Source organism: Prunus mume, linkage group LG2 (assembly GCF_029339155.1).
Source record: "Prunus mume cultivar Tortuosa linkage group LG2, ASM2933915v1, whole genome shotgun sequence".
NCBI lineage: Eukaryota > Viridiplantae > Streptophyta > Magnoliopsida > Rosales > Rosaceae > Prunus > Prunus mume.
The window spans coordinates 40,759,476-40,785,904 of NC_142699.1; the positions used below are offsets into that span (position 1 = coordinate 40,759,476).

Here is a 26,429-nt window from a genome sequence, read left to right on the forward strand (position 1 = left end):
AGCGTTGAAGAAAAAAAACTAACAAAAAAGAGAGATGAAGAAGAAGAGTATATAGAAGATTTCGGTCTGGTTATGTGGCCCTTCCAAATTACTTGTACCAAATTCAGAGGCTGTTTACCATATTGGGATGCTTTCACTCGTTTTCTAAGTGTGCTGGCAAGAGATGGAGGATGACTGGTTGAGCAGGGAATTATGGGGCTTCGTCGGATATGAAGAGGATTTGGAGCGAATTTTAGGCAGTTGAATATGTGTGTATATATAATGTTTGGAGGACAAAATGCTTAGTTTTGGGCTGGTTAATAATACTAGTAACTGAGTGTGGGAATTGACCTTTCTACCCCTTATGTTTCCTTTATAATAACCTTCCTAAGTGTAAGTTCAACCATTTATGTGTATGTATATGCACATTCTGGTTGATTAAGAATTCTTCTATAGTGCAATTTGTTTCCTTTAAAAAGGAAAAAGAAAGTTCTTTGACGGTACAGAGCAGCATGCAGTCATGATGGCATGATCAAAAAGAAGCATGGAGTCATGATGACTCGATCAAAAAGCGAACAGGGAGAATAATTTGAAAATAAAAGAGAGAAAAAACAATACAATTTGGTCTAGTGACACTCGGTCTTCACTTGTTAGATAGAACAACAAATGTCAAAACACACATCGGATGATATGTTTTCAAGATATATTGGCGGTCTTTAGCTAGACTCGCTACTTGAAATGGTTACTGAAATGCTATAAAAATAAAATAAAAAATAAAAAATGGGTTTTGAAATGATTTCGAATCTTGACTTTCATTGCATTCACTAACAACTTTCCCTCGCGTTACAATCCATAACCAATACCAATAAATAAGGAATTAGATTAATTAGGGGTAGTCGATCCCATACACATTCACGACTTCCTTGATTCATGGATTAGGAATTAGATTGATTAGGGGGTAGTTGTTAATCAATGAAAGTATGATATAATTTACATAATATTCTTCACCTCTAATCCGGGGGTGCCCATTTCATAATTTTGGGATGATGTGAATTTTCACTCAGTTGAGGAACTGTATCTGCCAACAACTAAACATGATGGCCAATCTACAGAAATGCTCTTTCCATACCAAGGTTCATTGTGACAAAACCCAACACCAACTTAAAAGCGGTTATTAGCTTGCCATCCACTTCTACATAAGAAAGTTGAATTGTTTATGAAGAGCTCTAAATGGTATCCTTCCATGTAAGTTGGACCTTTATCGCTGGAAAATTGTGCAGTTTCCGTAGTTACAAAAACAGGTTGAAAAGATATGATCTGAACACAAAGCTTTTATTCTTTAATAGATCTGTCTATGCAGTTGGTAGATAAAACTTGGGTTTATAGTTGGTTGTTGCCTCTGCCTCCGGGCTCAAGTATTGCAACTGTGGAAGTTGTCCAAGGTCATAGAATAGGTTCTTTCAAAAATAAAGAATAAATTTACATGCGGTTTCTTTATGGCTTCAAGTTACAGAATGATCGCAACTCCAATCTACATGGATCCTCATCCAAGTGTAAGCGCCGACCCATGCTATCGATAAAACGAATGTTTATTTAGCTGCTGTCGAAAGGCCCTCTCCATTGTATAAATCATGCAGGACGAAATACACTAGCCTTGTCTTTACTACGAGACATACTTACCTACACCGAAGATGCCACTGTTACGGTATCCCTAGCCAACGCATTACCGTGTGTAAAAGTTTAAACGCATCCCTGCTGTAGCTAAGTTTCTCTCCTCTATTATGGCCACTGTAACAGAACTTTATGTTGTCATTGAAGGGCTATCAGTACCATTGGATATGGATGTTTACAAAGAAAGAAAAATACCCGTCAGCATGTCCGCTTTATCGAAGAATTGAAGATCGATACATTAGACATGCCTGATCCAAATTATTATTTATATAAAGCACGGACCATTATTTTGCTTGGCTTTGATAATGATGTTATCATATGATTACAGAAACCCTATAAGTGATCAAACATACAACAATACGTCAGAACTATGAATTATTCAGATTATATCCTTTCAACCTTCCTCAACCTACGGAAAGTTGCCTACTTATCATATCTATAAGCATACAGAAGCCATACACTGACGTACTGTTCAGAAAACAAGCATACAAATGCAATACTTTCTATATACCGGTGCATTCAGCAAATGCAAGAGAGTCGTTCCACTGAGTTTCCTGAAGATCATGCATACAGCAGCTGCCTACATTGAGTACCCAAACATGGCACAGTTTTTGGAACGACGGGTAATACTACCCAGATCAATGCTACCTGGCTCGTAAGGTTACAACAGAGATTTTATAGGGGCTGCGGTCGTGTCTGGACTATATAGATATCTTTGCCAACAACACATCCTTCTATGTCCTGAGGGCAGCCAAACTTCTGCTCAAGGAAAAATCCCACTGTACTGAGGCGCTGACCAAGCTGCTGACGGAAAATTGGATCAACAGTTAATGGTTTCTTGCTGTAGTCTACAGTCAAATGGATGACCTCCCCATCAGCAGGGCCTGTACCAAGTAGCTCCTCACTGAAATTCGCAAATGCCAGTGTTCGCACATCCCCATCAAATTTCCCAGACGACAGACGCCAAGGTGTGCCCCTAGTGCCTGAAGCCAAAGTTTCACCAAGGCCAGAAGCAATTTCAGCCTCAACAGAATTATGATCTTGGTCTGTTGGGCTGACGGTATGAAGCACAAATGATAAGTCTGGTGAAAGCATTTCTTGCACCAGAATTGCCATTGTAGCTTCCTTCTGAGGTACACCGGCAGATCGACGGCTCAAAACTGCCCTCCGAGTGTAAAGTGAAGCCCACACTCTGCTAATAGCATTTGCAAAAACTGTTGGATTTGAAACACTAACATTGGGTATTGAGTCATATAATCCAGCTGCCGACATTCCAGCCAAGTCCTCGACATTAGCACTTGAACGAACAATTAGGCGTGCATTGCCTGGAAATATTCTCCCAATGCCATTAATGATGTCTTCCGGGGCTGTAGGGAAGAGACTAGTTCCTGGAGCTGACTGCAAAGTTGGTCAAGTTCCCCACCTTCCGGCTTCAGTGTTTCTATCTTATCTAGAAAGGACGAGAATAAATCGGTGGATTTGCTTTGCTCTAATGCCAATTCCATAGAGCCAAATGGTATCACTGCCCCCACAGGGACATTAAATGAAGCTGGTACCCCTTGGTCACTATAAACTGCCAATGAAAAACCAGTCCTCAAGTCAATGTGATGGAATAACAATATATGCAGGAAAATGGCTGATATCTATTGCGCAATCCACAATCCCTTGTTCATTGTATGCAACAATTGTCTACAGGACATCCTAATGCACGCCTAAGATAATTTTGTTTTTATTGAAATTTAAATGGCTTTATTTTATCATAAATCACATTCATGGAAAAATCCATCATTCATCATGAATCAATTGTTAAAAGTAGAAGCAAAATTCATAGCACGGTTATCTTTAATTTTTTTCTTTTCTCCTTTCAAATAAATATCACTATTTACTTTATGGATATGGACATTTGATAAATTCCCTGCAAGATGAATAAGTTCATTAGAATTCAAGGGATGTCAAAAGCTGCGCAAGTAGACAAGGATAATAAGAAAACATTTATTTTATCAAATGCATTAAACTCATAACCCAGCAGTACCATAAGCCAAAAGATACATTATTTCTGTAAAAATTTGAAGACATCCACTTTTCAATCAAGGGTCATTTACCTCTCCAGCCAAAATGGTATTGTTCTTTGCTTTTAAAAAAATTTCTTATAAATTTTAAAGAACAGATGCACACTTTATAAGTTTAAAAGTTAATGTTTTCTCTGTGCCAAACTCAAATTGAAAGCAGAATTCAAAATAAAGACGAACTGATGCCCAAGATGTGGTAAAGTGAACTTAAAGGCCTGTATGTTGTAACCAGAAAAGAAGGCCTGTATGTTCGTCCCATCAAATTTCAACACCTCTATTCATCTGGAGGCAATATGTAATGTATAAAGAATAAAAATAGGGATTTTGTGACTGAACATGTCTTGTCCATGTCTTTTCCTATGGTTCAGTACAAATGAGCAGTAGGTATGTGGAGTGAGTGAGTTCGGATCCAGTTTGGTGCTAGGGGTGAGAGGATAATTCTATACAGGCAACACAAGAAGTTAGACTCACAGTGTGCTCTAATTTGATTTATTGCCGTTTTACTGTATGGAAGATGGCTTTGATTTGAATTTTTCAGGAGTCTATGGTCCTAATGGTGTCAGTATGAGGAGGTAGTTGTGGGAGCAGTGGGGAAAGGTGAATGGGAGATCTGGAGAACCTTGGGTGGTGATGGGAGATTTTAATGTCGTAAGGTTCAAATTACCATAGCAGATTTGAAACATAAACCATGACTTGTTACAGAGAAAAAGTCTAAAAGAGGATGAATAAGGTTTTGTTCAGAAGAAAACGCGGTCGTAACCACCATAAAAATTACCTTTGTCAGATACTGCTGCCAAAGAAGCTAAACGACCACAAGCTGCAGCCTTTGCACCCGAAGTCTCTGCTTCTGCATCAGCAAGTAGTAAAATTCCACCAGAAACACCCTAGATGAGGAAACAACTATTAACATGGTCACAGGCAACATAATTTCTGATGATGAAAATCAACATCAATGACCAAAAGAAAAAGTTAGTTAACATTTTGGGATTGAGGAGAGAGATTAAAAATAAAACAAAACTCTACAGTACCTTCTGGAAGTATGGGGCTTTAGTAGGAGACTGGGAAGGACCATGGGTGCCAAGGGCTTCAATCTTGGGTGCAGCATCACCTGAAAGATTTTTCACTGCAAAACTGCCATTGGTGTTTTCTGATGAAGGATATATATCAACACTTGTAGGGGATGCTTCTAACCTGAAAATTTCAAAAATTTGAGGCACAAAAGTAAATAACAAAAATACTGCTACAGCTGTAAGTCCCAAAGCATCAATTACATGATGCATGTCAATAATAGGAGATGAATTTTTTAAGCATGTTTCAATGACTCTTCAAAAGTTTAGAAAAATTAACCTAACAAGTTTTCCCTTATGTTTTTGTATATCGGAAACTTTGTCATCATCTTCACATGTCACGAACACAACCTTCTCCTGCAGATCACCATCATAGTTTATTTATTAGAAATATATATCATATGTATATGTATACACAAATTCATTTCAAAAGCATATAATGACTTGAAAATTGGACAGACAAGACATACTTGTCGAGCTCTGACACCAAGATGAGATAAGTGGGGAAGCTCTTGCAGAAGTATGACTCCCACAATGTTACTCCCAGCAGCTGTAACCTGCCAGATATATGAACTGTCAGAAAAGAATGGTAATTTGATTGTGTTACATTTTTAGTCCTGTCAGGACTAAAAATATAAGAATAAGAAAATGGAAAACCTCCTCATCTCCATCTGCTCTGTTGACGACGAGAACGATTGGTCCTTCCACAGTAGATGGTATTGACCCAGGGACAATCCTCTCAACCTGAAGTTATAGTAGTATATATGGGTAACTGCGAACTAAATAATTGCGACAATGCAATCATACTAGGTGCTTATTGTTTTTCTGTATGCATAAACACATCATATGTACATTTTATCTAGTTCATATGACTTTCCTTGTTTTGTACTAAGCCCTTATAAATAAGTTTAAATTCCAAGAAGACATATAAGCTGAATCTTAAACCTTTTATTTTAGGGATGTGTTCAGCTAGAAAGATATTTTTGGATAGAAAAACATGAACTTTAAATATTATATATATAACTAATGGGACATTCTCTAATAAGTATTTAACTTAAGGATTTGTTACATACTTCTAATCTCTACCAACACATTTAATGAATGCAATCCAATGGCCAAGATTAGAATTATGTAACCAATCCTAAACATAAAATACTTATTGGAGAATCTCCCTACAACTAACTAGAAAGATGATACTCGATGTTGATGCTATTTCACACTTAAGGCGATCAATCATGGAGGTTACCTGAACTAATGTTCCCAGAGCAGCTCCTGGCACAATAACATCCCAACCTTGAGAACCAATGATAGTTCTAACAGCTTTTAAAAGAAGGGTGCAGAGTTTTGAAACCTGGAATATTACACTGGACATGGCATTTGTAGGTAGAAAGTCAGACAATAATAGTTCCCATATAGCAACACTATATACATGCTTAAAATATTATGTTAAATGAACAAAGATATATTTAACAGATAAACATACCCAGAGCGAATCTCAGCTTCAGCATACGTCCTTACACTGTTCTCAGGGATCCCAAAAGCTTTTCCTAATATCTGCAAGAATTGTTGTAATTCCAGTTGAAATTTGTTCTAGACTTTTAGCAATTTCATATGCTGATGAATTAAGTCGACTGGTAGAAATAATATCAAACAGATAACAGAATGAAAAGGCTCAAAGAAGATTTATCAAAGAAATACACATCATTGGACCACAAAATAAATGTAGTATATAAGCCCAGAACATTTGGCATGTATTTTCAAGAAATGCTTCAAATCAAAACATATTGTGGTTCAATTGTTTATAAACAAGGATTTGATGCGTTAATCATCATCCAAAGAGATTCCATACAAGCTTTGTTGTACAGGACGCCATATTTGGCCTCATCAACCAAATTTTATTTTTCTCAAAAGATACCTGGACGTTTTGGGGAAATATTTGAAGAAGTGCTTCAGAATATTCTTCAGTTAGCCTCCTTGCTCTATCAAGAGTAGCTTTATGCCTCAGTCCCCAGATTATTTTGCCATCTTCACTTCCTTCATGAACAGAACAGGAGGAAAATTGAAACAAAAGGTTGGGCTGTTTAAACACAATCAAAAGTATGCCAGCTATATGATGCAAGAGTTAATGCACGACAAAATGATAAGAAAGTTACCTTCCCTTTCAGAAAGACCTCTTGCTTTCCATGCAAGGAGTTCATTTTCAATAGCAGCACATTCTTCAGGCTTCCAACCAGATAACCTTAGCTGATGAATACCGACAATAAGCACACCAAGTGGATCACTCCAAGGGCTAACATCCTTTGATTTCACATTTTCTGCCAGCCAATGAGCCCCTCCCAAAGCATCAAGCTCATTAAGGAATCTAACCAAATCAATGATTGTCAATAACGTAATTAACACCCAGAATTTTTTCTGTAAACTAGACTAATTGACTAGAACATCTTTCATGTTTTATTGTGATCCTGAAACAGTTATGGTTTTCTGAAACACAAGTTTATGATAGTACTATATCTTAATGCTAACTCATACTGAACGGAGGTTGGATCAGTCTTCCATTGACAAGTGTCAAATATGCCAATGATTAAAGAAAAGAAGAATGCTTAGGTTTGGGGGAAATTACATAAGAACTTTTGATTTGAGCAATGTTTCCCCTAAAGTAAGGTAAAATTTTGAATTTCTCAAATTGCCACAGGACATTCTTCTTTGCAATATTAACAGTGATTAACACAAAGACAGGCATCCTTATCTCTGAGCAAACAACGTACCCACCATTACTCAATAACTTATGATAAGTTCCTGTGAGCACAAAGGTATTATAATAACCAAAGAAACCAAATTGTAACAAAGAATTTTCCTGCACAGTTTCTGTGCATATGATGAACTCAAGTTATGTGAGTCATGTTCGACCAACAGGAAGCAACTCTATGGCCACTTACTGGTGGTTCCACTATAGAGAAGAACCGGTTCTGAAGATACTGAGTCTTCAATTCTCAATGTGGTGAAATTTGTGGAGATAATGAATTAATATTTATTTTAAAATGATTTAATATTTTTCCTATATATCATTTCAGCCTTGAATATCACATGCAAGTCACACGGTAGCATTTGACAGGTTGTGATGAAGGGGCTATAAGACATTTCCATTTTCAAGGGGTGCATTGCTCAAATAGAAACTTCGAACACTACTTAGACATAGGGGTGCAAGTCCAGGAGGCATTAAATTTCCCTAGTATTTATCATGTGAAATGAAAGAAACTTAAATAATACTAATCCATAATCTGGTTTTAGAGCAAAGTTCCTACCTGCTTAAAAGAATAAATGAATAGTCCTCAAGTCCAATCTCGCAAAGACGCCACTGTATTTGTTCACAGAGAGATGAAGAAAGAAACAGAGAAACATTGGGAGCAAAATCATGAAATTCTGAACTAGTTAATTGTTTCAATCGAAGCTTTTCCTAAATAATTACGAAAAATGATCTCACCTTTTGACGCATAGCCACTGCTGTATCAGGAGCATCATTTCTAAGGCCACTTTCAAGACCCTTGGCAATTATTTCTCTCAGGTCACTCAAAGATTTCATGGTCTTGAATAACAGATCCGTGCCATTCTTTCCCAAGCCTTTGTTTGATACTTCTAAAGTATCCAAACTCTGGAATTTTTTTGAAAATAAACATTGTTCATAAGATTATGCCATCATAAATCAAACACCACTGACAAAATTAAACTAAAAAAGGAAATACCAATGGAAATTAAAAATCCATAGTAAACAGCACCCATACTTATAAATCATGACTTTTTTGATTTGATGAAAAAAAAATGTCATATCCTTCCTTTCAAAGGGTAAAGGGAGGATAACTTTTTGCTTAAGCAGTTAGATTATGTTACACTTCAGGAGTGCAGTAAACAAGATAATACCTAATCCAACTACAAAATAACTCAAAAATATATAAATGACTTAGATGTATATGCTCCTTAAGGAGCTGAAATTCTTAACACAAAAAAGGCCTCGATCCAACTTCAAGCTCAGAACTGATAAGGAGGGTGCCAAATTGACAACAGCCTCAGTTGTCACCATCTTAGATTTTATAGGGGCACATTGTGAGAGGGCCCAACCCAAAGATGATGACAAACCAATGAGGATTAGTATGTCAGCTAGACTTAAGAAAAAGGCAAGTATGTGAAGAGAAAGTGGGTATATGGGATGAAAATGGGTGGGTTGGATAATGTATATTAGTAACCTTAGATTGTAAACTAAGTATTAGTTGGCCCACATGACGATTGAAAAAACAACTCTAGGCGTCATGTAAATTGAATGCTATCTCTAGGTGTCATGTAAAATTGAACCACTGTCCAGTTTGTTTTACAAACCCCACACAACAACAATACACATAACAAAAAATAAAATAAAACTAAACAAATAAGCAATAGAATATTGGCCGAAATTGAACTTCACATAATTGATATCAGAAGGATCTTCATATGCCTGCTTCAAAACATAAAATCACTCCAATACATGAAATTGAAGCACATTAAATGCGAAGGTCTACCTTTTTGCACTCCAAAAACAATGCAAGAGCTGATTGACCTTTATCATCGATAGAGTCTTTGATGGATTCAAGTTGTTCAGCGAGGCTAGCACATAGTCAAAACCAAATATCACATCAGCAGCACTCAAAATTCCAATTATAAATCAAAGCAAATTAATAAACAAGCAAATTTAATAGAAGATCAATCACTCCAAGCCAACCATTTCAAACATGAAGCTGAGAGTGGGGAGTAGCTTTGGTCACTCCGAGTTTAACACAATTATCCTCATATACAAGTTAATCAAGTTTATTTTGAACTTTAGGGAATTATTTTGGTTAGTACATAAGTAAAAATAATTTCTAAAAGCATTGTTAAACTACAAGATATATTAATAGTTTTTGCACATTGTTTAAAATTGAACTCTTAAATCTGGTTGAAAAAAGTTTTTGTTAAAGTTTTTTACTGATATAAGCTGGTTGAAAAAAATATATGGAAGTGACAAAAGCACCCAAGTACGAATCATAGACAACAGAGTGGATAAGATATATAAATTTCCTAATCGACTCATCTTCGAACATCTATTAAGAGCCTAGTTACCTCCTAAATTTCTCCACATAAGGAAAAGAGGTGGGAATTCAAATTCTTACCAGGGTCCCTTAAACCATTGTATTCCACATGTTCAAGAAAGGTCAAACATGCTTTCCCTCACAGATTTTCTACCTTTTATCCCTGTGGATAAAACAGATCTCCCAATATCATGCCTATGACTATTTCCTATAAATTCAGGGGTAACGCTCTACACACTTCTCCTCTGCCTTACTTTTTGATAATTTAGTTGTAGTAGAGTAGGAATTCCGCATCCACAGTAGAATATACTTTTATGTGAATTTTGAAAATGGAAACAAGAACCCTATAAGTAAATAGAAGTTCAGGTTTTAAGAGGTTCAGCCACACTGCATGGATATTATTTTCTCAACATCTTGTAGAGAAGTTTATGTTGATGTAGAATATCATTTAAACTAAGTTCCATAATATTTTTCTGAAATATTATTTTATTCATCAGAAAAAGAGATGTTACTGGATGCAAAATTTATTTCATGTCAAAACCTTCCAGCATTGAAGAAGTCTTTGAGTTCATGATGGAATATCTTGAACTGCTCCACAAATGCTTCATTATACTCTCCAGGGTTCTTTGTTATTCTTGCAAGCATTGCTTCTGTAGCAACTAGATCTTCAGGGCCGGCATTGCGGTGAAGCTTGTTTTGTATAGTATGCTTAATTTCTTGCTGAAGTTTATAAAATTGTTCAATATCAAAACAACATAAATTGTAATAGAAATACATGCACCAATCAACAGAAAAGTGTAACCTTGAGGTCATGAGGGATATCATTCCGATGAGCAATGTCTCTTATTCGTGTTAGGGGAACAGATGCAGTAAACTCTGCCTTGAAAGATGGCAGACATGGATGAATTTTGCGGACAACCAGTACTTCCTGGACATTAGAAATAAAATATTCAACTGAGAACCAGTAACCAAAATAAGAAGTTACAAAGCAAAAGGACAAGGTGCAGATATGAGTATGCAAAGATATGTGAACTCCTAGTGATTCTGTCTCTGCATCATTATTTATCAACAAAACATTGTGCTTTGAAGGAGAAATGTCAAGTTTTGTTTGTATTATAGTGTGATGGAAATATCTGGTTTCTTTGGCTGGAAAGAGTTAGTAGGATTTGTTAGGGAAAAGGTGGGGAGGAAGTGAATTTCTAGTGGGATAGACTTTAGACTTTGGGCGTTGCTGTGGGATTCAAATTTAAAAATACTCCATTGCCTTTTCTTGAGTGGATTTGGGGAGCAGCTGTATCTTAAGTCATTTCTGAAATCTTAATGGTCATCCCTGTTGGTTGTATAAGATTTGATTGTATCTTCTTGGTCGACTGCTGTTCACTGTTGTTCAGTTTACATCTATAAAATCCTTTTTCCATGCTTAAAAAGATAAAGAAATGTAAATTTCTATTGCACTTGATCATTTCTGCATCATATATTCTTCCAATTTCTAAATTTTAATGCTAGGTGCAATTTTTCAATGGACATCTAAACGTTAATATTTTTTGTCCTAAAACCAATCAAGTCCTAGCACTAATGTATTCTAGTATCACTATTTACAAGTTTGAGTAATCAGAGAAAGTATAGGACTATCTATTGCACTAGACGCGTTCTTTTCTCTCCATAAAACTTAACTTGTTTTTCTGGTTACCAGAATCAGACATATAAAACAAAGATTCACTAAGCTACCAAAGGAACTAACTTGATAGAGGTAAATTATTTGGGAAATTTCCTATATCATAGATGGAAATTTCTTAGAAATCAAATTCTGGAAGTGAAGGCCCCCAACGTCATGAATAAGAACTAATCTTATCCTCTATTCAAGTTAGGGTCCATTTGGCATAGCCCTGATGATATTATCTTTTACATAGAAGTCTATTTTTTTTATAAAAAAAAACATATATAACTCATTTCGCAATTGTCATTACTAAAAAAATTTATAAAAAAAACCACCAAAATCAATGGTTGGTCCAAATCCATGTCAAACAAGACGAAAGACCACCTGGGGTGAAGTATCTTTCCTACAGGAAATTCTTTCCAGTTCTCGAAATATAACCCTGGAAATCTCTGCATGCCGGTTTGGTCGATGATGACCTCCACCTTCAAAGCAAGGAATCTGGCCTGTGTTTATCCACTGCATTACCAAGAAAATCTAAGTATTGCCAGCAAAAGCCAAAATAAGAATGAAAGTCGAAAATAAATGAACGAGAAAAACCTTCAAATAAATGGCAGAATTTATGAGAGCATCCAACCGGTCCTCACTTTGTGAACTTCCAGCAAGTAGATCGCGTACAACTTCAAGCTTCAACATTAAAAGGTGTACAATTAAAGCAATGAAAAAAATGGATTTTGAAATTAAGAAAACTGACAAAATAAAACATTTCAACCATATAAAATGAAATTTGGATTTAATTAATCAATGAACTGGAGCAACAACTTGTAATATAACCACCTTTTATCTTTGTTGACAAGGTCTCCTACATATAAGGACTTCAATTTACATAATTAGAAGCTGACTACTAGCTTTAGTATACCTAAATCGTTAAAGTATTATCATATTATTGTAATTTGCTATCAATTGTAACAGCCAATGGCCACAATCAATTAGATGAACACAGAAAAGTTCTGGTGGCTTATGATCGGAAGAAATTTCAACAAATTAACATTTAAAGAAAGAAAAAAATTCACCAAAACTTGAGCCACATAACATGAAGAACAATATATGAGCACTAACCATGTTTGAAATCTAAAGGTATCAAATAAGAAAACAAGTTTGGCAAGATCCCCTAATCAGTCCAAAATGAAAAAAATAATAATAAAGATACCATCATGACAGATTTCATATAAAACAGCCCAAAGGCATAACTCCCTGTTTGAATTCAAACATCAAAGCTTCTTGAACAATGTGTAAAACTTTAAAACACACAACAAGAGATAAATAAGTATTCAGAAAGCAATTGTTAATGTAAATGGTATCTCAGGAAAGCTGAGACAACATTCAATTCCATATTTACTGAATAAATCTCATAGATTTTGAAAATTCAGATAAAAGCCAATCAATCGAGGTACCTTTCTCCACCAATTCCTTGCATTTCGATCACCTTCAACTAACTTCAGAGCCAAACCTTCAAGACCTGAAGTGTCCCATCTTCTTCCTGCTTCACGGTTTCCATGCTCATTCGATCGCATAAATGAGGTAGCATTCCCCTTCCACTGACCAACAAAAGGACTAGTCCCCACCTCTGGAGTACTAACAGTATCAACAATTGTAGACCCATTATTTCCCACATCCTCCTCTTTCTCCAAAGGCAGCAAATCCACAGCCTCCCCTGTTGCATTCCAATGACTAACAATCCCAAAATTTCCTCCTTTGGGAAGTTTCAAGACACGGTTATCACCACCTTCCCAAAGCACACTCTTGTCCGCCCTTACAGTCAAAAACTTATACTCAACAGACTCACCCCCTTTGAACTCCAAGCTGCATACCCATCCGCTCTCGGTCCAATTCATAGGCACCTTCTTCTTCCATGATCCCAATTCCTTTATCGATCCCAAAATCACAACACTCTCACCAAATTCAACTTGGTGATCCAATCGAACATTAAGCCGAACCTTCTCATTCCCAGACTTGGACTTGGACTTCATCTTGCTTTCCTTCTCCTCTTCTCTGCCAACAGAAAAAATGAATAAGAATGACGTTATTATAACTTGTCCTATTCCAATCCCCAGAAAACTAGACTTCAATGCATGTTTGGTCGTCTCTTTGGAGTAACATTGTTGCAATTTGCAAATGATCAAACATATTTTATGCAGCACATAAAGAACATAAGTTGAACCGTTTTCACTAATTGCACAACTTGAAATTAATCCCTAAAGTTGAATTTGTAGTGACCAAAGTTATTCTCAGACAACTTAAAGTTCGTGCATTCAAGTTACTTCCGGGAAGTTGGTCGATGAATTTCTATCCTTAAATGCCATCTAAAACACAGCAGAACAAATCTATTGCACAAGACATTTAGCAAAATAAATAACTCCTCCAAAAAAGGTTAAGACTTTAGCGTGCCTAAGAAAATAAATATCATATTCTACTTGTGCAGTAAGATGGATACCCAATTTCCGTTTGGTAACTGAGAAAATGCAAAAAACAAAAAATGAGGAACTAGAGCGAAAAATACAGAGGGAATTAAGAAAATTAGACAAAAGCGTATTACATGGATTGAGCTGAGGAAACACCAGCACTACAAAGGATCAGACGAGCGTTGGATTGGTGGCAGAGAGGACGAAAATTCCTCTTATGGCCGAAGAAGGGTGGCACCGCAAGGCTTCCAAGGCATTGATGCTGATGGTGGAGGAATCCGAATTGCTTGTGGCGACGGAGTTGGGAGGAAGCGGAGGTGTGCAGCGAATGCAAGCAATCCATTCGACCAAATGCCAAAGAATAATTCAGGAGCAAAGACTAGAGAGAGAGAGAGAGAGAGTGTGTGTGTGTGTGTGTGTGTGTGTGAGTGAGAGAGAGAGAGTGAGGTCTGGGTTTGGAAGCAGAGATCAGTCCATCATGACGATGATGAGGAGGAAGATTGGAGAAGTGAGAGGTACTTGTCTTTTTTTAAGAGGTACTTGTCTTTTTTTAATTTGATTAGGCCACGTGTCAGTAAGCGAATCGCAATCCCTAAAATAGATCCAATTTTGTCCGGGTCCTCTACGCAAAAAAGCTCACCAAAATTTAATGGTTGTGTTCCTTTCCGCTGAAAACCACGAAATAATTATTTAGAAAAGAAAAAATCTTCTTTTTTACATATTGTTTTACTTTAACTCTATTTTCCTAGATATTTCTCGGAAAGGTTAAATAGTTGGTGTCTAAAACATCCACACAAATGAGATTTTGTCAACAAAAATAAATAAATTTGAGATTCCCGTTTGGTATCCTATTTAAGTAGGAAACTTAAAAATTTTGATTTTTTTATATAAAAAAAGTAGTTTTAAAAATTAATTTTATAACATTCAAAACTCATTTGGTATCCTATTTAAATAGGGAACTTAAAAAACTTTGAATTTTCTTAAAAATAAGGAGTTCCAAAATTCGTGTTTTAAGATTCAAACACTTGTTTGTATGCAATTTGAAATAGTTTCTAAAGAAAATTCTAAAAACACCTATTCTTTATGTTTTCAAGTATTTGAGTAATTTTTTTAGTTTCGGTTTTCAAAACTAGGACTATTTAAACACTTTTTTTATTTATTTAAATTTTATAGCTTTGGACTCAAATTTTGTTTTTAAGCTTAAAAAGTTGAATTCAAATAAAATACCGAACATGTCCGCATATTTTTTGTAGAGCATCCTTCAAGGATAAGGTGTAATTTGGAGTTGTGATTTGACTATTTTTGTGGCATTTTGCCTAATCATTTTAGCAAAAAAAATTCTTCCTCCAAGTCATGAGGCAAGGTCATTTTAGTAACCATTGTAAAGTTGTGTGAACCTTAATTTATTTATTTATTTAAATGGTAGAAACTATAAACATGTAGAATTATTACATGAATTTTTTTATTACAAAAATTGTGTGAGGCCTAATTTAGTAATAATTTTAAAAAATTGTGTGATGGCTAATTTACTTCATGTTTCTCAACAAAGTATAGTTCTCTAGTGTGATATATGGGCAAGGTATAGGTGTCTAATGTGAGGAATGAGGCAAGTATAGTATGATGGGGCAATGCAAATAAGTATAGTTGTCACATTAATGTTGATGTGTTCGTTTTTATATATGAAGGATGTGAATATTAAAAGACAATATATTGACATAGTATCAATACAGGGTCAATATCATTATGGGTAAGATGTCAATAACAAAAGATATCGACATGTTATCGATACATTATCAATGCAATTCTCGTGTTTTAAATATCTTTGTGTGTGTACATATATGTATGTATGAGAAGTTTTAAGTGAGGATATCATATATCTTTAGATGATTATTAGTAGTACTCCAATATATTCATCATGCACTTGTCTCCCTATTTCTTTCATTAGTAAGGTGTTCAAAATGACTAATTTGGAGTGATAATAATAACTCTCTATATTTACACAAGAATAGGGTTTGTCATTGGGCCAAGCCAGGCCAACTTGGCCTGAAAGTTTTGGGCTTGGGACGGTCTTATTGGGCCTTTTGGTTTTCTAGGGCGGGTTGGGCTTGATAGGTTCATTATTTCTTATATTTTTATACCCTATATACTTGGTTTTTAAAGAGAAATTTGATTAAAAAGAGGCTTGTTGCTTTATTTTCCTTATTTGCAACCTTCCTGCGCACTTATAAAGTTTTTTTATTACGGAAATTGACATTTTAGAGGAATTTTAGTAGCTAAGACATCGAAGATCACTATGCGAAAATTGACTTTTAGCTTCGGATAATATCCATTGCTAAAGGTACCTAAGAACCGAAGTATTGGGAACCGATGCACATGATACACTCATACGCTTCAGATATTATCCGTTGCTAAAGATTATTTACAACTTCGCTATTTACATAATCACCGATATGTAAGTTGTTACCATGTGCCAAATGAACGTTGACCCCCGATGCCTAAACCTTTAATGGCATCAGGGAATATATTAGCACTGATGCTAAATATTCATTATAGCATCAAGGGTTTTGATTATACTGAAGCATGTTTTGACTTACCACTTCAAAATAAATGCTACTAATGTGGCAAATTATGGTTTGCACCTTCGTTTTTGTGCTTATGCTGAAGTGGAAAGCCTACGAATAGTTTGACTTTCTACAAATATTATTGACCCTTCTGATTATAAGCTTCAGTTCCCATGGAGTGCTGATGTTGTTTTTAATTTTGGGAAATAGCCCCCCAGTGCCACCCATTTTATAATCTTAACTAAAAATATCACCCCTTCCTAATTTTTGTACAACTACTATCTATAAATATAAAATTATTGTCCACTTATTGTACCCATATCAGTTTTTCAAAAATTGGCTTCTCTCTCTAACTCTCTTCGCTCTATCTCTTCGGCCCGTCTCTCTCCCTCGTGAACCTCTCTCTCTTCGACGCAATCATCTTTCTCCCTCAACGGTGGCTGTTCATCTAAGCTTAACTCCATCGTTGACATCCACGAGGTACTGTTCATAAACATTTTCTTTGAAATTTGGGGTTTTTGTGAATTTGGTTTATGGTGTATGGATTTGTATGAAATTGGTTTAGGGTTTATCGGTTTGTAGGAAATTGGTTTAGGGGTTTCTCTAGAGTCTAGGGTTTGGAATTGATGATTTCATATCTATGATTTTGGGTGGTGGTTTTAGTCGAAGAGTACCATGTGAATAGGAGGACAAGGAAAATGGCCAGCAGTGTGAAGGCCAAATGTTGCAAAAAGGAGGAGCTTTCATTTAGCTCTTGCAATAATTGCAAGGGATTTAGCATCTTCAGAGTTGGTACTATGAAACGAATGTGTTGTGTGTGTTTAAATAAAGGCAAAGATCATCCTAGTACTGTTGAAACCACCGACAAATTTGAGCCACATACAAATTTGTGTGTGAGCATTCTAATGGTCCATTTGTAAGAGGAGAGCCACATAAAAGTTTATGGACGAGTTAGTTTGTTTCAATTTGTTATCTTTGTTATCTTCTTCTTCTTCTTCTTCTAGGGATGAGTTAATCCACACGAGTTCATCCACTTGGGCAGAAATTTTTACAGAAATATATTGGAGGGCAGAGTGTAGTTACGTCAGGAATTTTCTGGTCGAGGAGGGTCCTTACAACTATTGTATGCTTGAAATCTTGTTTGGGAGACTCTCACGACCTCTCTATAATCAGGTTTCTGAGTTTTTGACTTGAAAGACTCAAATTTTTATTATATATAATGGTTATACTTTTCAGCATGACAATTTTGTAAACTCTTCCTCAAATCACTAGCAGGCTTTGAAGAAGATCTCCAAGTTTGTGAAGACAAATATTCTTCCTGGGGCAATTGCAGAGGTTGGACTGCTTTGTTGTGCCTGCATTCATTCTAACCCAGAAGAGGCAGTTACTCAACTTGTTGAGCCAATTTTATTGTCTGTTATATCTTCTTTAGAAGGAACACCAGCTACAGGATTTGGACGTAGAGGAATGTGCGATGCCTCAGTTTCAACAAAGGTAGTTTCTCTTATGAATGTTTTAAACTATTTGCTTCTGTCTATGCCTAGATTTTTATTATGAACTTAATGCTTTCTTTCCAGGTCAAACCAACAATTTCTCCAGCTCTTGAAACAGCAATTGACTATCAATTAAAAGTATTATCAGTTGCTATATAAGTTATGGAGGTCCTGCACTTCTGCGCTACAAGGATCACTTCAAAGAGGCGATTATTTCTGCTTTTTAGTCCCCATCTTGGAAGGTCTTGTTACTTTGATGACTATTGTTCTCTCATGATCAACTGTTTCTTCCTATACATGTGTCTCTACATGCAATGCTCACTGAAATTGTTCAATGGTTTGAATGATTTTTTTTGGACAGGTCAATGGAGCTGGTGATCATCTTCTTCGATCCCTTCTTGGAAGCCTGATTCTTTATTATCCTATTGATCAATACAAGTATATTAACTTTTCTTGCTAGTTACATAATTGTGTGAGTACATACATTTTAAATTTGTCTGCCAAAGAAGAAAAATAATATTATTTCTTTAGGTGCATTTTGCATCATCCAAATGCTGCTGCATTAGAGGAATGGATCAGCACCAAAGATTATTCAGGTGATAAACCAATGGTGGCTCCCAAGTGTTGAAGAAGTTGAATTTGCAAATGAACTTTTGGACCTTCATTTTCGGTTGGCTTTGGATGATCTTTCGAGAATATGTGAAACTAAAGTCCATTCTGATCCAGGTAATTTTTTATGGTGTTATCTTCTTATTCTCGGAATACGATGCCTGCAAAATGAAATAAAGGAGCTTTTCTGGTAATGAACTTTACTTTTGGACACACACATGCACAATGAACTTTACTGTCTTTGATGTCATTTTGTGTTATTTGTTTGATAGGAAGGTGATGCTGCTGTTGCCGTCGCTGAGGAGGTGAAGAAGAACAACCATGTAGTAAGAAAGTTGGAGAAGCGTCAACAGATTTGCACCCTTGACCAACATATTGAAGAGCAATTTAGTGGTGGTCGTCTGTTGGCTTGTATTATAGCATGGGTGTTCGAGTGCTTAACAGTGTTTATCATGATTGCATCGCATGCCTTAACTCCCTCAGTTCTCTCTGGCAGCTGTCAGATTGTTTGAAAATAATTGTCCACTTATAATTTGTTGAAGACTCGCCTTGTTATATGTTCATTGCCTTACATGGCACATAAACTGTTTCCATTTTGAAGTTGAACTATTTCGTACACCTCCATATATAAACATAGTTGCTCTTTATGAATGTATAACAGTTTACTTATTTGAAACGACGTGTTCGTTTCCACTGAATTCTACTCATTTTTGTATCCATTGTTGACATTTAGTCTCTGTGGTTTTCTTTGCAATTTATGTGATATAGGTATATTTCATTTCCTGCACTGAGAATCTGTTAGTGGACTTAGTGAAGCATACAGCTTTCTTATGATTTCTCAAATTAGTTTTGACTTTGTTCCTTTTAAATAATTTCTGCAGCAATTCTACTTTTGTGCTTAGCATTCTGTTGTTATTGGAATTTGAAATTCATAATGTTTAGAAAGGGGTAAGATATACTTTACCCCCATGAACAAATGTGAAAAATCACTTAACACGCTTCCACCACAATATTAGAAAAATAAGTCCCTCGTTTGTTTAGAAATTTTCATTAATAGCTATTCTGTCAGTATATTTACCATTAGTACAGTTTTAGGGCCAAGTTCGTATGAGCAGATGACTAATTTGAAATATGTAATCGATCATTTTGCCCTCTGACTCAATCTTTGAAACATTGGTGTGGTGATTAATAGATGCGCAGATGTGCAATGCGCAGAGTGCATGTACAAATAATTGTGCAGATTCGTTTGTTTACTTCCATGTGTTAGAAATCATGGTAATTTAACAGTTTTATCACAGAAGAATGAAGGTTTGGAATGCATAGAAGCCTTCAATATACACTAAGTATAGAGATGGTTGCCAAATATCATGTTGAGCACTATGACCCGTGCAAAGTTAAATTGCATACATTAGTTTACTAGTTCTTTATCTTTTTGAAGATTCATTAGTTGTTCCAAAAATTAGTTATCCCTATTAGATCACATAATGTTTGAACTAATGGTCATCAACTCAATCTTGCCTTTGCTTGCTTGGAAAAGCTCTGCTGTTTACTTTGTTTTGCCAAAAAGTTTAATGGAAAGCTATCTATCCATTCCAAATTAAATTCACGTGTTCTTTGTTTTACTTACAGGAAAATGGAGGTCAAACAATGGACATATTTCAAAAATGAAAAACAGAGGAAGTGCATAATTTGTTTATACCTAAAACGCAATAAGCTGGTGATATGTTGGTGATACAGTGGCAATACAGACACGATAAAATGGTGCTAGAAATTGATGTTTCTGTTTATTTTGGGCTTCTTCTTTTGTTTCATTTCATTTACTTAGCTTTAATAATTGGATGATTACGAGATGAATTTGTGTCAAGTATTAATACGACAATTACATATATGAAGATTAAGACAAACAACATATCGTATCACCAAACATAATCAAACCACCAAATGTAATCATCCTTTTCTTCAACCCATCACGAAGTATTTGCATATTTATTCATACCTTCCTTTTTTTGTAAATTTTTTTTAGTTGTTATTATTTTATAAAATAATTTCTTAAAATGTCTTACGGTGCAATTATAATGCACCTGACTGACTGTTTTTGAAAGGCACGTTGTTTCTTTCTCGTCGTCATCTTCTTTTTGAATGAAGTAGGGCCTAAACCGTAAACCCATTGATGAGCCGTAGTCAATATACATACAATATAATAGCAATATTAGGCCAATATACATCCACTATAGAGGCAATATTATGGCAATATAACATCAATACAACAACAATAGCATCATAATATACATGCAATAGGGTGGCAATATGCATACAATATGTATGCAATACAAAGGCAATATTAGTACAATACACATGCAATAGGACAACAATATTAAGTCAATCTACATACAATACACACACATCCATTACAGACTACAATTTAGACATGCAAAATAAATCGCCACTGAACCCTAACAATTCAGACTACATTTTATTATCTTTAAATCTGTCATCTAATACATTCACAAGCTGTTACATAGGTTTTTGTTTCCTATGATTCTATACAATGATTTTAACTAGAAAGCCAATTATAATGCTTTATTAACAAATATATATGCTCAAAAATTATTTCTTTCATAACACTTGAAAATTCAATTGTTATTACATAGTCAACCAATCTTTGCTATATTACATACATACTTCCTACCTATAATTATAAATAATGGAGAGATCACAAATTCTACTAATTTGATCTTAACTTCATCAATTTGTTCTTCGGTGTATGAGTTAGCTCTCTCTTCTTGCACATTTTCCAAGCTGTTCTATTCTCCTCCCGCATAGCAATATCAGCAACAACAAGTTATCTACATATCTGAAATCATAACTGCAGATGATTCTCAATTAACAAAGGGGAAAACCATTTTCTTTTATAACTTTGGTTCTAAAATATATAACAAAATGCAAAGACCTTTGCTTCTGAAAAGGAGCAAAAGTTTGTCAACCAATTCATGGTAAAAAAGAAGAAACTAGTGAACCTAACCAGAGAAATGCTAACCTGCAAAACCAACTCCAATACTTTAACCACAGCATTAATACTTGAGATTTTCTTCTCATGGATTATGATTAGAGGATTTTCCAATTCCTATCAGCACATACACAAGTTTGAAGATAATCAGCATCAAGACATAGTTATCGCTGAGTCAAACCAAAACTTACACATTTCTAATTGTTCTGGTTGGTGATGAAATAAGGGGATATGTAGCCCCTGTCTAGCTTCATTCCCTTAACAACCTCCAACTCATTCTCCAATGTTTTCCCATCCTGCAAAAATTAACATAGTGTGAAGCTTACATGTTTTGGGTATCATTTAGGAATAAAAAAACTAAAATAAAATTATTTGCCCTCCAATATATTTCTGTAAAAATTTCATAAGACCCATACATACCTCACTTTAGAACAACAATAAAAAGAAGTTGTTATCATCCAGATTTCAGCCCTTGCAATACGGTAACTACACTAATATGCCTATGACAAATCTCCTAATACCAAATGCAAGAATCAATCAACAAAGAACAAACACATTTGTTGTTTCAGACAAACAAAATCAATCTCAATACTTCAATTTCTACACAAAATACAGACGAAATCAATCACAATTCCAATTTCAGTAATCAAATTCAATTTAACATCAAAACTTACATATTCCCAAGCAATTAATTTTCTGGAGAAGCTGTTCTTGAAGAGGGCATGTAAACCCAGACTTCAAAACCCCCAAAATTGGACCAAAATGCTCAAACAATGGCCACCTAATGCCAAGACATGCTGTCATATTCAGAAAAGATGGTTTTGTTTGGGTTTGTTTAGGTTTGCAATCAGAACCCACAGCAGACTCTACAGTTGGATGAAAGGACCTTAGGCACCTCCCTTCACAACTGCATTAGAGCAAAATTGTTATTCACACCATAAATTATACGAAATTAATTTCTTTAGAGAATATATCCATCATAATCATAAGAATCAGTTAACACCATAGCATAGCACAAGAGATCACCACCATCATCGCAGAAAGCACAGACAGAGCTAAACAGGATATCAATGTCATTGGACTCATTTTCTACATCATCAATCATATCATGTTTTATATGATCATCCACAAATCTGAGATCTTTTGTACTTGAATGCCCTGAAAATCAAAAGAATGCACTTGTTCAAGACATTATAATTTGAACACAAAAGAATAAAAACAGAAATAATAAAACTCGGAGACAAAAGTCTACCAAAGGAAGGGAAAGAGATAAGCTGGAGAATATGATCTCATCAGATAGTTGCCTCTTATGCGGGCTTCTCTCCAAGAAAATTCACCAAAAACTCTTAAATCACAATTTGTCATTACAATTAACTGTGCATACAGAGAAATATAGCATATATATTTCATGCACAAGGCATAAGTTATGAAATTGGCTTTAGAAGATCATGTACAATTTGATATAATAGCCAATGGATCACAGACAGGAAATAATAACCGACTGAAAATAAAACAAAGACAAGAACCAAGTGAAAGAAAAAACAAAGTAAAGAAAAGTTTTTAAGTTTCAACAAAGTTCACATAATGGAAAACTCAATTCATGCTGGTAAGATTCAGATGTTCAATCAAAGAATAAGCAGGTACTGAGCTACTTAGAGCTCAATATGTTAACGTAAAGGGTCGGAAATGAATGTTTTTCAAATAAAAAGTAAAACTTAAACATGTGGGAATAGAATGAAATAGTTATTTGCCTAATCCTCCAATTATAAATATTTAACTAGAAGTCTTAATCTGGTAAGTACCAACCATGAGGACGACAAGACCACACAACGTTCTCAACAGAAAAAACAATAATAGCTACCAATCACTGGGATATTATTGTTCTGCTCAAACAATTTGATATGATTGAGTCTTGATGAGAAGTTTCCGGCAGCTTATCTCAGGCCACAATCTCTGTGCACTCAAGAGGAATGGGAAAACTTGCGGCGGAACTATTAACTTAAATATCAAAATGAATGCATAAGATCATTTTAAGAAAGAAAAAACACGCACAACCTCATTTTGGTGGTCCACTCTGTTTCCATCTAAATGGAAGGTGGTGTCTAAATAAACTAGGAATTTATTATTTCATTCCAGACATGCTGTTTTAGGAGTAAAGAATGATGATCAAATTCATTTTCAATCAATAGATGTAAATTAGATACTCTGGATAATAAAGTTAATGATGTATCCTGAATTATATGGAAAATAAATAATGATATGAAAAGCTTAAACATGACTGAAATACATGTTACAATTCCAATGACAATAAAAGAAGCCACGCAAACCTTGGACCTTGCTAAGGTATCATCCCGTTCAACGAATCACGTATCAACAGAATGTGATCCAGCAGATCATTATGAGAACGCCTGATGTCATACAAGCTGAACATTGAGTGAAAATTGTCAAACTCTGTTCTAAGAAAACTAGCAAATAGAAGTATCAGATGTTTAAAGTTTTGCAAGTTACCTGAAAACTTTGGACAAGTGAGTACACAACGATTTGTAGGATGTTTCAGGATTTCTCTTCACATAATGAAGGAATTGAACCGTTATCAAGATTGACCGCACCGTGTCCTCAAAGCTCTTCCTCGGCTTCAGAAGCCTAAGCCAATTATTTTCCTTGGAGAGTACAAAAATCTCGGGCTTTCCTTGGAGAGTACTAAAACCCTAAACCAAATTCACAAAAACCCCAAATTTCAAAGAAAATGTATATGAACAGTACCTCGTGGATGTCAACGGTGGAGTTACGCTTGGATGAACAGCCACCGCTGAGGGAGAAAGACGATTGCGTCGAAGAGAGAGAGGTACACGAGGGAGAGAGACGAACCGAAGAGATAGAGCCAAGAGAGTTAGAGAGAGAAGCCAATTTCTGAAAAATTGATATACGTACAATCAGTTCACAATAAAGATGTATTTATATGTGGTAGTTGTAAAAAAATTGAGAAGATGTGGTATTTTTAGTTAAAATTAGCAAATGGGTGGCATTGGAGGTCATTTCCCTTTAATTTTTAACTTCAATTGTTATGGAAAAACTGAGGTTGTTATACACAATAGACATAGTTGTTATCAGTAAAGTGTAAGCAATTTCCATGTTTCACATCACATTTTACTTAGTTTCAGTCTCAAAATATAAAGGCATCACATTTTACTTAATTTCAAGAACACCCAATCACCAACTGCAAATACAAAATCCTTGGACCAGTTGTTCGCATAACCCTCCGGTAAATATTGTGTCGTTTTGGATTTTTTGACTGATCACTCTCACTTTTTCAATTGTCCTTTAAACAAACTTTAGCTTCTCTAGCTTTCTCTCACCAACCCTACTATAATACATGAGAGTCCTACACTGCCTCCCGTACAAGGCCTCATTCTTAGGTACACACAAATGAATTCCCATTACCAAAGCTCGATCGCATCTCATCCCAAAATTCATCAGTGAATCGTTCTTCACTTTTAAACTTATCATGTAAAGCATTGAATCCTCCAGTTGGGACTCAAACACCAGTTCAACAAGCATGGGTTTCATATGGAAAACATCAAGTAATTTTCATGCTTGATCCCTTTTTTAATTCAACCACAACTTTCCTCAATTCCATCAAAGGTGGCGATAAACCATTCAAAGGCGAGGTAGGGTTCCAATCAACTTCCTACTACAAGCCTCCATCATGACATCAGCTCGGCCAAGGTGGTACTCAATAGTACAACCATAATACTTGATTAACTTTGGCCAACATATTTGTTACTAAAATCAATTCTCTAGATGTTAAAGTATCTAAGGTTTTGTGATTTGTTAAGATTTGACACGTCTCCCAACACAGGTAGTATCATCAAAATTTGAGGGCAACCGCCACTGTACTAAGCTCCAGATTATGGGTGGGGTAATTCCACTCATGCTTCCTGAGTTGCCTAAAGGCATAAGTAGTCACCTAATCACATTGTATTTACATGCATTCCAAAGCCTTGCAACAATGCACCATTGTACCTCACAAAGTTTCCTTTGTCATAGAAAATAGTTAAAACTGGTGCAGTGGTTAATCGCCTTTTGAATCCTTGAAAGTTAGTTCACACTCCTCGGTCTATACAACTTGATTCCCTTTCTTGTCAACAGAGCCAGGTGTGCACTTATCGTAGAGATATGTTCTACAAACGATGGTAGTAACCTGCTAAACCAAGAAAACTCCTTATTTCCATTACACTGGTAGGTTGCACCCAATCTACCGATGCTCCCACTTTCTGAGGATCCACCATTATTCCTTCACCTGAAACCACATGCACAAAGGAAGTCCATTTCCAACACATGCTGTTTCTGGATATGATGACAACTGATATCAACTTACATTGGTCTAATCCAAATGACACGCAACTCAACACTTACTTAGCTACTTTGGTTCTTCAACTTTCCGTGCTGGCCATAGCCAACTTAAACACTTTCCTTGTGATAATGCATTGTCCTTACCCCAAAACCACTTGTTAATCCCAGTAGGTTGAATGGTCATACAACCTAAGAAAATATCTTCCACTGAAAACGGTATCGCATCTCGTTATGTTTTCTTCAACACTCAAGCCAGATGCAAATCTCCAACACCTTCCTTTTCTTGAACCATTGTCATTCTAAGACTCATTGGGCTATCAGACTTGAGATATATGCTCTCATACTTTTTTTTTTCTGCTCATTGTAGACATTTCCTCGCAAGGAGTTATAACCCTCCACAACTCTACAGGT

General features: G+C 35.6%; 3 protein-coding genes across 9 annotated transcripts; 1 reads left to right on the forward strand and 2 right to left on the reverse strand.

Annotated features, from left to right (window-relative positions):
* Positions 1 to 1,888: 1,888 nt before the first annotated feature.
* Positions 1,889 to 2,922, reverse strand: LOC148920375 (phosphoglucan, water dikinase, chloroplastic-like). Its single transcript, XM_089045726.1, has one exon. The coding sequence runs from the start codon at positions 2,920 to 2,922 to the stop codon at positions 2,326 to 2,328; it is 597 nt and encodes a 198-aa protein (XP_088901852.1). The 3' UTR covers positions 1,889 to 2,325.
* On the reverse strand, positions 1,889 to 14,338 carry LOC148920374 (phosphoglucan, water dikinase, chloroplastic-like). The gene is made up of 19 exons (XM_089045727.1): positions 14,130 to 14,338; positions 12,988 to 13,585; positions 12,134 to 12,220; positions 11,921 to 12,052; positions 10,682 to 10,807; positions 10,421 to 10,599; positions 9,334 to 9,418; positions 8,268 to 8,435; positions 8,089 to 8,141; positions 6,940 to 7,148; positions 6,702 to 6,820; positions 6,270 to 6,340; positions 6,033 to 6,150; positions 5,444 to 5,530; positions 5,257 to 5,343; positions 5,067 to 5,143; positions 4,748 to 4,910; positions 4,495 to 4,603; positions 1,889 to 3,223 (listed from the first exon to the last, which is right to left on the reverse strand). Exons 1-19 carry the CDS (start codon positions 14,336 to 14,338, stop codon positions 2,961 to 2,963), a joined length of 2,940 nt encoding a protein of 979 aa, XP_088901853.1. The 3' UTR covers positions 1,889 to 2,960.
* Positions 14,339 to 16,857: 2,519 nt separating this feature from the next.
* LOC148920376 (uncharacterized) lies at positions 16,858 to 19,487 on the forward strand. Of its 7 annotated transcripts, none has more exons than XM_089044675.1 (8): positions 16,858 to 17,036; positions 17,220 to 17,729; positions 17,829 to 17,891; positions 17,989 to 18,050; positions 18,134 to 18,291; positions 18,411 to 18,487; positions 18,581 to 18,775; positions 18,931 to 19,487. In XM_089044675.1, exons 2-5 carry the CDS (start codon positions 17,499 to 17,501, stop codon positions 18,183 to 18,185), a joined length of 408 nt encoding a protein of 135 aa, XP_088900801.1. In that variant the 5' UTR covers positions 16,858 to 17,036; positions 17,220 to 17,498; the 3' UTR covers positions 18,186 to 18,291; positions 18,411 to 18,487; positions 18,581 to 18,775; positions 18,931 to 19,487. The 7 variants fall into 7 exon arrangements, 2 of the variants coding, with proteins under 2 accessions (XP_088900801.1, XP_088900802.1); XM_089044676.1 differs by having other exon boundaries at positions 16,859 to 17,036; positions 17,832 to 17,891; XR_016123609.1 differs by having other exon boundaries at positions 16,875 to 17,036; positions 17,561 to 17,729; positions 17,829 to 18,050.
* The last annotated feature ends 6,942 nt before the right edge of the window (positions 19,488 to 26,429 follow it).

Bases quoted from the DNA above. Each gene is read 5' to 3' on its own strand.
- LOC148920375 (XM_089045726.1), bottom strand. From the start codon at position 2,922: ATGTCGGCAGCTGGATTATATGACTCAATACCCAATGTTAGTGTTTCA.
- LOC148920374 (XM_089045727.1), bottom strand. From the start codon at position 14,338: ATGGATTGCTTGCATTCGCTGCACACCTCCGCTTCCTCCCAACTCCGT. The intron at 9,419-10,420 runs GTTTTGACATGA...ACTATGTGCTAG, and splicing joins GACTTCTTCAATGCTGGAAG to CCTCGCTGAACAACTTGAAT. The intron at 4,911-5,066 runs GTTAATTTTTCT...TGAAATTTTCAG, and splicing joins CATAAGGGAAAACTTGTTAG to GTTAGAAGCATCCCCTACAA.
- LOC148920376 (XM_089044675.1), top strand. From the start codon at position 17,499: ATGGACGAGTTAGTTTGTTTCAATTTGTTATCTTTGTTATCTTCTTCT. The intron at 17,730-17,828 runs GTTTCTGAGTTT...TCAAATCACTAG, and splicing joins CACGACCTCTCTATAATCAG to CAGGCTTTGAAGAAGATCTC. The intron at 18,051-18,133 runs GTAGTTTCTCTT...CTTTCTTTCCAG, and splicing joins ATGCCTCAGTTTCAACAAAG to GTCAAACCAACAATTTCTCC.